Below are 14,607 nucleotides of genomic sequence, written 5' to 3'. Positions count from 1 at the left end.
AAGAAGAGAAAAAGCTAGGGACAGAGAGGCACAAAGAGACAGATAGCAAGAGACGAAAGGAGACATTGTCGCGGGGAGCGGAAGGGGCCAGTGGCCAGTGTGTGGGGGGGACAGAAAGAGGCCATGCACACTCCCAGAGTTTCCAAGATAAGACCTGGGAAGTGGCATTCACTCCCAAGTGAATGGAAAGTGTGAGCCTGGAAAGTGTGAGCCAAGCTCTGCCCACTTGCCCTGCTGGAGCAGAGGGCCCAGCCCAGCGCAGCCAGGGCTTAAGGATCACAAGAGACCCTTCCCCCCAGCTCTGGGCTCTCCATGCCAGTCAGTCCCATTTTATGGCCTTGGGAACTTGGTGTTCCTGACAAGAAAGGGGGTGGCTGGCTTTTCTCCAGCTCTCGTCTCCAAGGTAGAGGCCCTGAAGGGACAGGCTGGCGAAACAGCCAGCATTTCCATGTTCTGGAACCATCTCTCCTCAGAATGGAGCCTTGTGGACTTCTGAGAGTCCTGGTGCTCTTCATCCTCTTCGTGAATGTCCAGGGACCTGGTCTAAGTGACCGGTTCTTTCCCAGTAAGTATTGGGCCTCTGTCTTGCCCTGGGCAGAGGGGAGTTTGCTGGGAGGGGGGGACCAGGAACAGTCCCTCAGATCTGGGTTGCTTCCTCCATCTTAGCCGTGGCCCTGGGCTGGGAGAGGAGGGAGAGAGATCTGTTCTGTGAGGGCAGGATCCCAGACCTGGGCAGTTTGGGACAGCAGGGGGGCATTAATGGATCTGGCAATTATGTGAGGGGCTATAGAAATCTGGGCAGACTAAGGGTCCTTCTCCCACCCCACAAGAAAATTAGATCCTTTTCTCAGGATATCACCTCAATCTTCTCCCATTTTTTTCCAATGTAGTCCTATGAAGTGTCTTTGCATCCCCAAAGGGTTTTGATTTTGGAGTAAGAAGAATATCTGGGAGCCCCTTTCAATGTAAGACACTAATACTCCAGGAATATATAAGTAAAAATAATAATTGTTAGCATTTTCTGAACAATCAGAAAATAGAGATTTCTAAGTAGAGATTTTTTTAAAAAAAAAAAAGCATTCTGAAGACATACAGAGGGGTTAAATTCTGACAGCCATATAACCTTTATATAGATTCCATGTGCTTCAGTTTCCTGATCTGTAAAATGGGACTAATCATGGAACTGACCTCATAGAGCTGCTATGGAGGTTAAATGAGGGGATATGTTTTAAATATTTAAATGAGTGGGTGGCTTATGGCAAATACTTACCATAACTGTGCCTCCGTTACTCAGATTGGAGCTTTATAGTCTTCTCACTTCTTCCTCACAACTCCCTCAGGCCAAAACCACGTTACAAAGGAAGAGAGTAGCTTCAGGGAGGGAAAGTGACAGAACAGTGTTAGAATTCAAAGCCCACACTGACTCCAGAGGGCTACCAATCATTGTATAATGTCGCCCCCCAGAGGAACTCACACACCCAGGCTCACAGCAAGGCACAAAAGACCAGACCAGCTTAAACCTGTGCCAATCCCCCCCCCTCCCCCGGCCCCAGGTTGTCACAACAGGGAAGGGTGCCACCCGCATCTAATAAATTGAAGTCAGGGATACTGGTAAATGTCACCTGAGCAGGCGACCCCACTCCCAACAAAGAATTCCCCAGCCCAAATGTCACCAGTGGCTGAGAAATTCTGCCTTAGAGGGACTGGGGCAGGAAGTGGGACGAAGGACCAGGGTGGGAAGGTAGAGATGAGGAGTAGTCAACAGAGGGACGTGTCGGTGGGGCTGGGAGATACCCAGGGGACCCTGAGGAAGAGACTCCTAGTGACAGAATGAGAGCAAACTTCCCTGTCTGCCCAGAACAGGGTTGGAAGAGGGTGGGCAGTGGCCCCCCAAGGCTCACACTTGTAAATCTGCTCCTCCCCCAGAAAAATGTCCCAGAATCAGAGAGCAATGTGAATTCAGAGAGAGGGACCTGTGTACCAAAGACAGGCAGTGCCCGCACAACCAGAAGTGCTGCGTCTTCAACTGCGGGAAAAAGTGCATCGACCTCCAACAAGGTACCTTCAGAGCCGGGAACACTCCACCCACGTCCTGCCCGCTGCCTCCTGGGCTGGGTTGTCCCTGGTTCATGAGGGCTGGTCTCTGGGCAGGACTGCTGAACGTGGGAGGACTGGGATTTAGATTTATTACTGCTCCCAACATGTCGTGTGACATCCTGATCCTGTCAGGTAAGGTCTGGGCCTCAGTTTCCCCAGACAGATGATGGGTACAGCAGTGAGACTCAGTCAGCCGGCTTCTTGGCCACTTTTCACCCTTGTGATTTTCTGAGTCCTCAGATGGTCCTTGTTGTCCTAATATATACCGATGCTGTTCGTTGTTGCAAGTGACAAGAATTTTCTTTTTCCCCCTTCCCCCACCTCCAGTATTGAGCATTGAAGCTAGGGGCACTCTACCACTGAAATATGTTCCCAGCTCCCCCATTCCTTTTCTGAGACAGGGTCTTGCTAAATTGCATAGGTTGACCTCAAACTTGCAATCCTCCCACCTCAGCCTCCTCAGTTGCTGGGATTACAGGAGTGTGTCGCCATCCCTGGCTGAATTAACCAATTTTCTTCCCTGTTTTTGCTTCTGAACGACTACCTCTTGGCCTATATAAATCCAACTTTGTACCAGGAAACCTCCCCTGACTTCTCCAGACCAGAGGGGGTTTCCTTTCCATCTCCCTAGGCTCCAGAAAAGACTATGAAGGATTCTTTCGTCATTCATTTAGTTAATATTTACTGAGTGCCTCTAAGAGGTATTCTATTTTAGTCCATTTTTGCATCCCTCTAATGAAATGCCTGAGGCAGGCTGACTTTATAAATAAAAGAGGTCTATTTAGCTCACAGTCTTGGAGGCTGAGTCCAAACATCATGGCACAGGCTCTAACAAGAACCGCATGGCAGGTGGGGGGCACCTAAGAGAGAGAGAGAGAGAGAGAGAGAGATCACATTACCAACAGAGGCCCAAATAGAGACTGAGCTCCCACAGTCCCTTCAAGGTCACATCCTCAATTGACCCAAGGACGTACCACTAGGTCTCACCTCTTAAGGGTATCACCACCTCCTGATACCACTATCTTGGGGACCAAGACACCAACAAATGGACCCCGGGGGCACACACTTAAACTATGTTCAAACCACAGCACCCATAATAGGATCTGACCTGCTCATGGTGGTCAGGGAGGATAGGAGGGGCTTCTCTGGACAGCAGACCTGGAGTTGAGATCCAAATGAAGGGTAATGATTTAGACAAAAAGAGGGTGGGGAGGGTTTTCCAGGCACAGGGAATGGCACACACAAAGACTCAGAAAAGCAGAGAAAAGATCCTAGGTGTGAAAAGATCCAGCAATTCAGGTCTGGGGGCCAGATTATAGTCTCATCCTGATCCTAAGAGCCATGGAAATGCCCTGAGTAAGGACAGTGACATCCCAGGTTCGTGGGGTGCCTGCAGAGTGCGATAGGGAAAGCGGAGGAGTGGGGCGTGCTAAAAGGACTCCGAGAGAGAACAGGGTGACTTGAACTAGGAGAAGCTGGGTGTAGAGATGTGCTGGAAAGACACTGGGAGGCACATGGGCCAGACGCACGCATGATGTGCCTGCAGGTGAGAGCTTCGGAGTTACTAGCTGAGCCCCAGGTTGGACCAGATTTTTTATCTGGAGCAAATCAACAAATTTCCCTTTTTTCTGCCTCAATTTCTTCAGATATCAAAGATTACTTTGAGGATCAAATAAATTGATGCTCCCAAAGTGCTTAGAGCAATGATTGACATCCTTATAAAAAGGGTCGATCTGAACATAGGCACACGCACAGGAAGAAGGCCACAGGAACATGGAGGCACATGGCAGCCACCCAACACCTACTGACTTAACTCACTTATCTTTCTTGACTGGGAAGCCCTACGCCGTAGGGACTGTGCCTTGTCGTTGTCCCTTAAAGTGTTAGCACACAGGGCTAAAGTGCCCAAGGACTTCTTGACTCAGTTAAGGGCAGGAGGCATTTGGTTCCACCCCCAACATCCCATAAAGTTCTAAACTGTGCCAGGCCACCTGCTAGTCATTGGAATTCCAAGATGCAATTAGACTCAATCCCTATTCAGCCCAGAAACTTACGTATCAGGAATGAGCCTGAAGATACAAACAGATGATAGATGTACACACAAGATTCAGAAACAGGGTGAAGAAATGCCGACCGGGTTCAGGCACCTGGGATCCAGAATGGAGTCAGGAGGGACCCTAGTGTGCTGAGTGAGGCTGAAGCATGTAGATCAAGGGGGCCTGAGGCCGGGGGAGAGGCTGGAGCCAGGAGTGGGAGCCAGAAAGTGAAGGGCCTTGTGGGTGACGAGAAGAGCTTGCCATGAAGTCAGGGTAGGTCTTACTTTGGCTTGGACTTCAGATCCATCAGTTCCTTCTCCCGGGCATGAAGGATTGGTTGGAGGGGCCAAGACTGGAGGCAGGGATAGCCTCCACTGGAGGATAGCTCAGTAGCCCCAATGTGAGATTCTGGGGCTTAAGTTCAAGGTACTGGTGAGAAGTGAGCTATTAGGTGGTAGAAACAAACAAGACTTAATGGCTCAGCTGTGAAGATTTGCCTTCATTGAATTCATAGTTTGGTGGGGACCTGTATTCTTGGCTAGGGTTGCTAAAACTAGGTAGCATGGGTGGATGGCCTAGCCAACAGTACTGCCTTACAGTTCTGCAGGTTTGAAGGCCAAAGCCAAGGTATCAGCAGGGTCGATTCCTTCTCAGGATTGTGGGGGAGAATTCTGTTCCATGCCTCTATTTTTCTGGCCATCTTTGGTGTCCCTTGGTTTGTAGACACATTATTCTGATCTCTGCTTCATGTTCCAGTGGTCTTCTTCCTGTGCATGTGCCTGTGTCCAGATCTACCCCTTTTTATAAGGATGCCGATCATATGGAGTAGGGTCCACCCTACTCCAATATGACATCCTCTTAACTGATTACGTCTGCAACAATCCTGTCTCCAGGGACTCGGGCACCTGTTCTGGAATCTCTTGGCAAATGCATGTAATATTTCCACAGAGCCGGCTCCCACAGTGGGTTAGGGAAAAGGAGCAGTTCCAGTGTCATCCGGGGTGGTTGCGAAGGAGAACATGGCAGCTGTTTTGTTCCAAGCTGAGCTGCTGAGTTCTCAACTCTGAGGTCTCTCTGCAGACATATGCACTCTGCCAAAAGAAAGCGGGCCCTGCATGGCTCTGTTCCGCCGTTGGTGGTACAGTAAGAACAATAACACCTGCTATGGCTTCGTGTATGGCGGCTGCCAGGGAAACAACAACAACTTCCAGACCAAGAGCATCTGCCAAAATGCCTGCCAACAAAAAACGTGAGTCCTGGGGCCCCCATTTCCCCTTGTCACTGGAGCCACACTGGGAGGTCTGGATGTTGATTGATCTGTTCCAAGGGAGCTGTGTCCTTGGCAGACCAGTGCTAACAGAACCCACTCCAACCAGGAGAGAAGACTGCACCTTGCAGAGGGGAGTTAGGGCTTCCCAGGAACTGAGGGTGGGGAGGGACATGAGGTGAATCAAAGCCAGCAAGCGTCAGGGGATTCAGGCAGCCTGAAGGAAGGACAGAGGTGGTGCAATTTCAGAAACCAACTAGAAATGCCACAGAGCACCCACCTGGCACCGGTCACGCTGACCAGCCCGCCGTACCTTGCCATGGGTTTTCTCATCAGAGAGAGGTCTTTGCCTCAATCCAATCTCATTCATTGTTCCTTGAAAGAAACTGACAGCTCCCAGTGCAAGCCCAGTGTGAATCTCCTCCTGCAGAAAGGTGTTAAACGCAACCTCAAGTTCAAAGCCAGCTACGTTTTATACCTCAACAGGCTTGGTTTCCTGAATGGATAAAGATACATGGGGACAACCGCCAGAATTTGGCTCCAGCTCCAGGCTCTGTGCATCTGAGATGCTCCAGGTTGACTCTCACTGTTCCCCGCTCAGCTCAGCTCAGCCCCCCAACTGTTCCCCTCAGCTCAGGGCTGCAAGGCCTTAGAGCTTCCCAACTGTGAACCCCAGGATCTGCCTCCTCCCTCTTCCTCTGTGGCCACCTGTTTTTATGCATGATACCTTCCTCGTAGATTCCATCTCTGCCTCACCCCATCATCTCTAACTTCCAGAAATCCCTGTTTGCCCCTGTGCAGCTCCCAATTTTTTTTTTTTCAATAAAGTGCTTGGTTTCATCCTGTGCCTCTGAGGTGGAGTGATTCATCTGTCTGGTATATTACACTTTGCAGACAATAAGAGATCATTGACCCCATCTGAGAAGTGAGGACAATGAAAACCTGAGAGTCGAGAGCTCCAGGGATATTGTTATCCTCCTCCATTCCTTAAAAAAAAAAAAAAAACCAATAATAATAATAATAAAACTCATAAGGCAAGGGTCCAGAGACATTGCCTTAACTTGAATGCCCCAGAAACTGACCTTGGGACAAGGGCAGGGTGCACATGTCTGATCTAGGAGATGTCCCAAGCACAAGGTGGGAAGGAGAGGAGTCGATCATGAGTTGGTTGCCACTGAGGGAAACAGTAACTCAGTCCTGCCAGGTGCCTTCCCAGGAATCCTGTGAACCACACAGAACATACCTCCAAAGTTTCATCTGTCGCTAGTGCTGGGGAAGCTGAGGTGCCGATCCACGGATTCCCACTGGATTCCTGGGGCATCAATTCCCTCACCCTACCCGGTCGTTCCACATGCAGCAAAGAAGCTCCTGAGGAGCCCGAGAAAACCCTAAGGAGAGAAGTAGGAACTCTGACACTTTGAGATGGGTGGCTCGGTGTGCCCTGGGTGTTTTTTGACCACAAGCAGGAACACCACACCAATACACACCACACCAATACACACCACGCCAATACACACCAAACCAATACACACCACACAATACACACCACGCCAATACACACCACGCCAATACACACCACACAATACACACCACACCAATACACACCACACCAATACACACCACGCCAATACACACCAAACCAATACACACTACACCACAGATGAACCTCGAAAACATTACACTATGGGACAGAAGCCCAGAATGACAGTTTATGTAAAGCAGCCAGAATAGGTTAATCTATAGACATAGGAAGCGCTGCCGGGGGTTGGAATAGGCAGGGAGGGGGGACAACTAAGGAGTGACTGCTCACAGGTCCAGGGTTTTAATTTAAAGTGACAAAAATGGGGATTAATGGAGGGAGTGGTCACACAACTTTGTGAATGTGCTAAAAAAAAAAAAAAAAAGCCACTGGATTCTTCCCCTTGACATGGTCGATTTTACATGATGTGAATTCTACCTCGATTTAAAAAATAGATTAAGACAAAATGTTCTCTGGGACCGACTGTCTCTGGAAGCTGCAGGTGAGACTGAAGGTCAGCCCAGGGCATGTTGGGGTGGAGCAAGGCCTTCCCCTCTACAGTGCCTGCTTGCGCTCTCTTCTGATGCTTCAAGACTTAGGTCAATGGGACACTTCAGGAACTCGCAGTGGGACATTCTGCGGGCCCCGCTGCTGCACTGGTTTTCTGAAGGTACAACTGCAGGTTTTCCTTGAATCTCTCACTCTAATTTGCATCTGACATTAGAAGGTCTCTGGGAGCTCTGGTCTTCTTTTCTGCTTTCAAAATTGCGTGACCTGGACAGACTTTCTCTGTGGACTCAGTTCAACTTGGAATTCCTCTTTCCTCCCCACACTTACTCACAGCAATATCCTTGCTCCTTGGCAACAGCTGAAGAAAAGGGGTGAGCAGGCACAGCTGCAGACACCGGTAATCCCAGCAACGTGGCAGATGGCAGGTGTGTGAGGGGGTGGGGAGGCTGAGGCAGGAGGATCCCAGGTTCTAGGCCAAATTGGCAATTAAGCAAGATCCTCCCTCAAAATAAAAAATGACAAGGGCTGGGGATGTAGCTCAGTGGTTAAGCACCCCTGGGTTTACTCCCCCAGGACTGCAAAGAAAAGAAAAAATGGACCCAAGAAAACAGAGAGGGGGAAAGAAGAGAAGTGACCGGACAGTGAAAGAGAGTCGTTGAAAAGGAGCGGGGGGAAAAACAGGAGCAAGGAAAAAACACAGAGACACAGAGAAGAAAAAGAGAAACCGTGAGAAAAATAAAGCACCAATAGAGGTACCGGGAGAAGAGCAAAATCAGAAAGATGAGCCTCCACATTGCCCCTGAGAAAAGGAAGGTTCTGGAGCTGTCCACGCCTTCTGCTGGGGGCATCTGGAATGCCCAGCGGGAGTGACCCCTCCCCCTGGTGGAGAGAGCCTAGGATCAGGAGGCCTGTGGGAGGGAGTATGGCTGGCTTGCCTCCAGGCTTGTTTCTTGGAGTGTTGGGCTGTGCTGGGCCACCCGCTCAGAGGCAGTGCAGAGAGCAGCTACCTAGTTTGGGTGACATCGGCCAGCACTTCCTAAAATGGGACTCTTGGGACTTCTACTATTCCTGGTACCGTTCATCCTCCTGGGGGGTGTCCAGGAACCTGGGCTGGTTGAGGGGTTATTTTTCAGTAAGTATTGGGGATACAGTCCCTCTAATGTACAGAGAGAATGTGAGGGGGACGAAAGACAAAGAAGAGCATCACAGAGGAGGAATGCTTTCCCCACTTCAGCTGGACCCTGGGCGGAACAGAGGGGCGGTATTTGGAGTCCTTATTTCAGCCCCCTTCCTAGGGGGAACCTGTCTGTAGCAGCTCCCCACCCCACCCCCAACTGCATCCGGAGGGGTTCTTCCTGTAGGTGCCTGGACCCCCTCCCATAAAGTGTACTTGAGGAACTAGAGAGCCAGAGGGACTTTCCCCTGAGGACAGACACCATACTCCCTAGCAGCACTGCACTGACTTCCAAACTTCTCCACTGAAGCCCCAAATAAGTTTCCCCACTCCCCCACCCACACCCACAAAGGATCCTTGCCTTTGTGGTAAAGAATCATCTCCCAAAGTCCCTTGCAATATTGAAATTCAAAGATTCCAGGATTCGTAGCTAAATGTACTGAGCAATGGAAAAGCAGCGGTTGGCAGTGAGTTCTCAGGAGCCACATGCTACAGGCTCCAATCCTGACTGCACTCCTTAATAGTCATGTGACCCTGGATGAGTGTACATAGCCTCCCTAGACTTCAGATTCCTGCTTATTAGATGTGAATATTAATAGTACTTACGGAGGTATTTGGAATGAGGATTAAAGAGAAAAGTTCAGGTGCATAGTAAGTACTTCATCAATACATTATTATATGGTCCCAGGCAGCTGGATGATGACTTTTCAAACTTTGTTGCATCCGTCTTTGGAATGACCCTCTAGGCAATTGAGGAAAGGAAGGTTCAGACAGGGTGCCTGCCATAGGAAAGGCTGTACAGAATGTTGAAGCCCAGCCACCAGATGCTCAAGTGCAGATCTCAATTAGCAGGAGCTACAGCGCACCCTAGGGGAACCTCCAAGTACAACAAAGCCAAGTGCCTAGAGGAGCATGTTCTCCTCCCAGGAACTTTATACAGGTGGTGGGAGAAGGGTTGGGAATGGGCTTAGGGATTAGGTGATGAGTCACGGGGTCAGGGATGTGGCTAGTGTTTCGAGAATCCTGAGCCCCCTGAGAGTTACTGTCCTCCTGGGGCAGGAGAAGGGAATCAAGCTTCCCCAACTCTGCAGAGGTGCCCTGCGCCTGGGAAGGGGGAGAGACACCCACTTCCAGGCCTCAAGGAAGCATATCTTCTCCTCTCCAGAGTCGTGTCCCAAAATCAGAGTAAAATGTGAAATCGAAGAAAGAAACCTATGCACGAGGCACAGGCAGTGCCCAAATAATATGAAGTGTTGCATGTTCAGCTGCGGAAAGAAGTGTTTAGACATGAGAAAAGGTACGGATCCCCTGAATGAATGCAGCCCTCCTTCCCCACCTCCCACACTGGCACTGTCCAGCCCCCTTCCTGGGTCACTGAGGGCCGGAGCCTGAACAAGCCCTGATGCATCTTCTCCTTGACACAAGTCCCGTCAGTGCCGGACTCGGGAGACCCGGACCACATCCTGCCCCTATTTTGTAGGTGATGTGAGCAATGTGGTTCTCCCTTTCTGGACCTCAGTTTCCTTTTCCATCAGTTACTTATGGGTATTGAACCACATGGTCTCTGGGCTCCTGTTTGGTGATCTTCTGAAATGCCAAGTAGCCACCAAAGTCCGGTCAGATGCCAACGTTGCCTCAGTTGATGTGATCACCATAAGAGACAGGTGGATGGCTGGTATTTCCTGGCACTTGTCCCCGGGCCTCTCTGTCTATATCAATCCAGGAAGGTTTCCACGATCATCTTTGACCTCCTACACTCTTTCCTCTCTGCCCCATATCACTGGGCTTTAAAGAAGACCATCAAACACTATGCATTCATTTATTCATTCAACAAATATTTGAGAGGCTGCACTTGCTTGTTGTGGCCAGGGAGGGCAGGAAAGATTTTTCTATGACTGGGATTCATGGATTCATGGAAAGATGGGTGGTATGCAGGCAAAAATTGGAGGGAATTTTCTGGGCACAGGTAACAGCATATGCAAAGGCCCTGTGTTAGGAAGCATCATGCTCAGGCCTTGAAAAGTCAGAGAGCGGAGGAAGCCTGAGAGGATAAGAGATGAGACAGATGGTACTGGGCTAGCAAGGAGCACAGGGGTCTGGTCTTGATCCTAGGAGGGGGGGATTGTCTACATCTAAACCCCTTATCATTTACCTGGCTTCACTTTTCTTATCTTTATAGTGAGAGCAGTCAGAGGGATAGCTACATAATATTAAATGTTAACATATATTAAATGCTAAGAATATGACTGACATTTTAATAAGTGCTAAAATTGTTTTGATGTGGTCTAGACTGGAAGTGCTAAAGGACTGTATTTGTACCTCAGAGCACAATGGACAAAACAATTGCTTATTAATCCTTATTCTTTATAGGCTGGGCATGGTGGCACATGCCTGTACTCCCAGTTGCAGGAGGATTGTGAGTTCAAACCCAGCTCAGCAATTTATAGAGGCACTAAGCAACTCAGTGAGACCCTGTCTCTAAATAAAATACAAAATTGGGTTGGGGATGTGGCTCAGTGGCCAAGTGCCCCTGAGTTCAATTCCCATTACCCGCCCCCCCCCAAAAAAAAATAAAAGCTTCTTTATATTCAGGATACATTTGTTTAGACTGTGAATACTCCTGAAACATTCTCTCTATGCCAAATCTGCTAGAACGGCTGTACCGAGCTGGCATAAGACACAATACCCACTCTAGAAAACCTTACATTTTCATAGAGGAGTCAGAAAATGTGAATAAACAATTACACTGAAGTGATAAATGTGTGTCACAAAAGTGATAAATGTGCAAGATTTAGAAGCAATAAAATAAAAAGCAAGGAATAAAGAATGAATTGAGGAAGAGCATCACAAAGATCTGATACCTGGGAGGGTTTTGAAGGATAACTAGGAGTGCGTCTAGTTGGTGAAAGGGGTCAGATATTTGGGCAGGGCAAAGGCAGAGGTGGATAAGACCATGCTGTTCTTAGAGCAGGAAGTTAGAAGGGGTGAGTGTGAGGGGCAGCAATGAGATAAAGCCAGAAAGAGGGTCTGAGAGAGACTTCTTTTTGGGGGGGTGGGGTGCAGAGGATCAAACCCAGGGCTGATGCCGGCAAGGCAGGCCCTCTGCCCCTCGGCTGTATCCCAGCCCAGGAAATGGGTTCTGGAGTCCTCTGGGTAGAACTTTGCCCCCATCCCTGTGGATCAGTTCTCTGGAAACCAGTGTGGAGTAGATGGGAGAAATGTGCAGATCAGTCAGTAGCCTTTCAGGACAGTCCTGGGAAAAGATAATGGTGCTCAAGTTAATAAAATGGTAGAAAGGGAGAGAAAGGGATGCTGTTTACTCTCAAAACCCCGGAGCTCTTCGTTGCTCAGATGTGGAGGAGGCACAGCAGAAGGATCCATGTGGCCTTGTCACATCTGCTCCTACCACAGCCCTGTAAGATGAGCAGGGTGGTGTTTTGTATTCTCATGTTCTGTTATCACTGTTTTATTGGTTCTTTTTGGTGACCCATGAGAGTAGAATCCATTTGATATAACTATACAAGCAAGGAACATGTCCTGTTCTAGTTCAGACCCCAGTGCCTCCCCTCTCCTTCCCCACCTTGTTCCCTTCCCTCCACTGATCTCTCGACCTCTACCCACAGTATCTTTTTAAACTGATTTCTGTGGACGTCCAGGAAGCCAAGAACCAGAGAGGTTAAAGCAAGTGGCCAAGGTTCACACTGAATTGGGAGCCGAGTCCGAGATAAATATGCCTCACAGTAGGGACAGAGAGAGCAGTGGCCGGAGGCAGGGAGGTGGGCCTTGCCAGGAGACCAGCATCCCCACTGCTCTGCTCCGTGATCTCCCTGCAGACATCTGCAGCATGCCCAAGGAGGCGGGGCCCTGCATGGCCTACCTCCCGCGCTGGTGGTATAACGAAGAGACCGAGCTCTGCTCCAGGTTCATCTACGGTGGTTGCCAAGGGAACAACAACAACTTCCAAAGTGAGGCTATCTGCATGGTCGTCTGCCAAAAAAGTTGTAAGTCCTGGGGGTGGGGGTGGGGGGCGTCTCAGACTCCCACGCTCCACCGAGCACCTGAGAGATGTGGGTGCTGGTCCTTTCCAAGGCTGCTGCAGGCCCAGGGCTGACAGAACCAGGGCCAATCAGGAGATAAGGGCACGTCTTGTGGGAGGGTAAGTAAAAAGGAGATTTGAGAAAAAGAGGTTAGGAAGGAAGCCTGTAGGCAAAGGGAGTCGCATGATGAGGTGGGAAGGGGGGCGGAGACAGACAGACCGAGTCAGAAGGCCACCAAGCACTGGGCGTCATTCCTGACCCAGTCATGGCAGGGCCACTTCTCATCAAAACCCTTCACAACTTCTCTTCCTTCAATAGATGATTGAAGGCCACAGCAACCTGAGGTCCTTTCTTGTCCACAGGAGGAGGAGGAGCTGAAGCCACCTTCCGGGTTTGCTTTGCAAGAGTCTCCACGTGGGCCTGACCCATGCTTCACATTGGCTTCCACTGTCACCTGCAGCCACTCCGGTGTTGGCTGCTCCAAAAACTGAACCCCAGGACTTGCTCACTCCTTTTTCTCTCCTCAGCTTCTCTTCAAACATGGTGGCCTTCCTCAGTGTGAAATCTCTTCAACTTTCAGGATCCCCATTTATTCCTATGTAGCCTCCAGTTTCCCCTATTAAAGTGTCTGAGACCCCGTAGCCTGGTCTGAATGATTCCATTGCAACCTGCAGGTCTTCACGTAGACTCATCTCTCCCTATACGCAGTTTTCAGAGAACAAGAGGTTTTGGGGGTTTTCCCAGTAACATCAAAAGGAGAGAAGAGAATGAAAATCTGAAAAACTGAGAGCTCTGTGACACTGTTACCTGGTAAAATGGCCCTAAGATGCTTAAGCAGAGAGCCTGAGAAGATCTGGGTTTTGTATGATCTAAAACTAATAAACTAGGAGTCCTTAAAAAGCCAAATATAAGTGAAATGAAAAGAGGGTATTATTCACAGGGAAAAGGAACTCACAAGCAACTGCAAATTTTAAAAATACCACAAATTGCACAGAATCCATAGAAATCAATGATCTATTGATGTTTTACCTTCCTGACATCAATTTCTTTAACAAAACCCAATTTCTAGAAAGAGCATGGAAAGATAAGTCTGTCTTTCATTCAACATGACTGATCAAACATGGATATATTTTTTATTTGGATGATAGTTGGGATGCATAGACCCTGTGCTTGGCTAAGCCACCCTTAATATTTGTAGTTCTCTTTACAGGCTTGGGTGCTAAAAACACAAGAATTTTAAAAAATTCTTGTTTGTGTAATCTCATCAAAAAGAAAATATTCATGGGCTGGGGTTGTGGCTCAGCCGTAGTACATTTGCCTAGCACGTGTGAGGCCCTGGTTCCATCCTCAGCACCACATAAAAATAAATAAATAAAATAAAGTTATTGTGTCCAACTACAATTAAAAATAAATATTTTAAAAATTAAAGAAAATATTCATGATAGAATACCGAATTAGCAAGGATGCTCTTACCACTAAAGAACTTCTGAACAGCCTTCCATAAAAACTGTTTTTTTTTTTTTCTATTTGTAATTTTTTGTACCTGATATTTGGGAGAATTTTCCAGAGACTTGTTTTTCTGGCTCAATACATGTCAAAATTTGTTTCTCATCCACAACTCACAGCCTTCTAGGGCCAGGTACATTCATACCAGGATGCCACCTCAAAGTCCCAGGACATAGTGTCGTGACCTCAAGGGGAATTGACACAGGGAACAAGGGGAGTACTCTGCAGCCATTCCAACATCACCTGGCCAGGAGAAGTGTGACACGAATCAGAGTGGGGGAGGTAAGGCAGCCTGGCTGGTGACGGCCAGAATGATGTCACCAATCATTTGACAATGTCAATGTGTAGCTAGAGCCACCCTCAGGATCTTAGAAGAGGCTTGCTCGAGTGAGGAACCCCAAGGCTTGAGCTCCATCCATCTCACAGCCATCTGTCTCTAAAAGGGCTCAAGGACTTGTTTT

The 14,607-nt window shown here is 48.8% G+C and overlaps 2 protein-coding genes across 2 annotated transcripts; both read left to right on the top strand.

The window, feature by feature from the left end:
- Positions 1–474: 474 nt before the first annotated feature.
- Positions 475–5,386, top strand: LOC308647408 (eppin-like; the record flags this gene model as incomplete). The annotated part of the gene is made up of 3 exons (XM_081291445.1): positions 475–565; positions 1,927–2,058; positions 5,214–5,386. The coding sequence occupies 3 exons, from the start codon at positions 475–477 to the stop codon at positions 5,384–5,386; spliced, it is 396 nt and encodes a 131-aa protein (XP_081147571.1).
- A 2,136-nt stretch (positions 5,387–7,522) lies between these two features.
- LOC308647407 (WAP four-disulfide core domain protein 6A-like) lies at positions 7,523–12,966 on the top strand (the record flags this gene model as incomplete). Its single annotated transcript, XM_081291444.1, has 4 exons — positions 7,523–7,589; positions 9,769–9,900; positions 12,437–12,604; positions 12,959–12,966. 4 exons carry the CDS (start codon positions 7,523–7,525, stop codon positions 12,964–12,966), a joined length of 375 nt encoding a protein of 124 aa, XP_081147570.1.
- Between the last annotated feature and the right edge of the window lie 1,641 nt (positions 12,967–14,607).

This window comes from Spermophilus citellus (assembly GCF_964194105.1).
Source record: "Spermophilus citellus genome assembly, chromosome: 4".
Taxonomy (NCBI): domain Eukaryota; kingdom Metazoa; phylum Chordata; class Mammalia; order Rodentia; family Sciuridae; genus Spermophilus; species Spermophilus citellus.
This window is presented reverse-complemented; position numbering and strand designations above follow the sequence as displayed.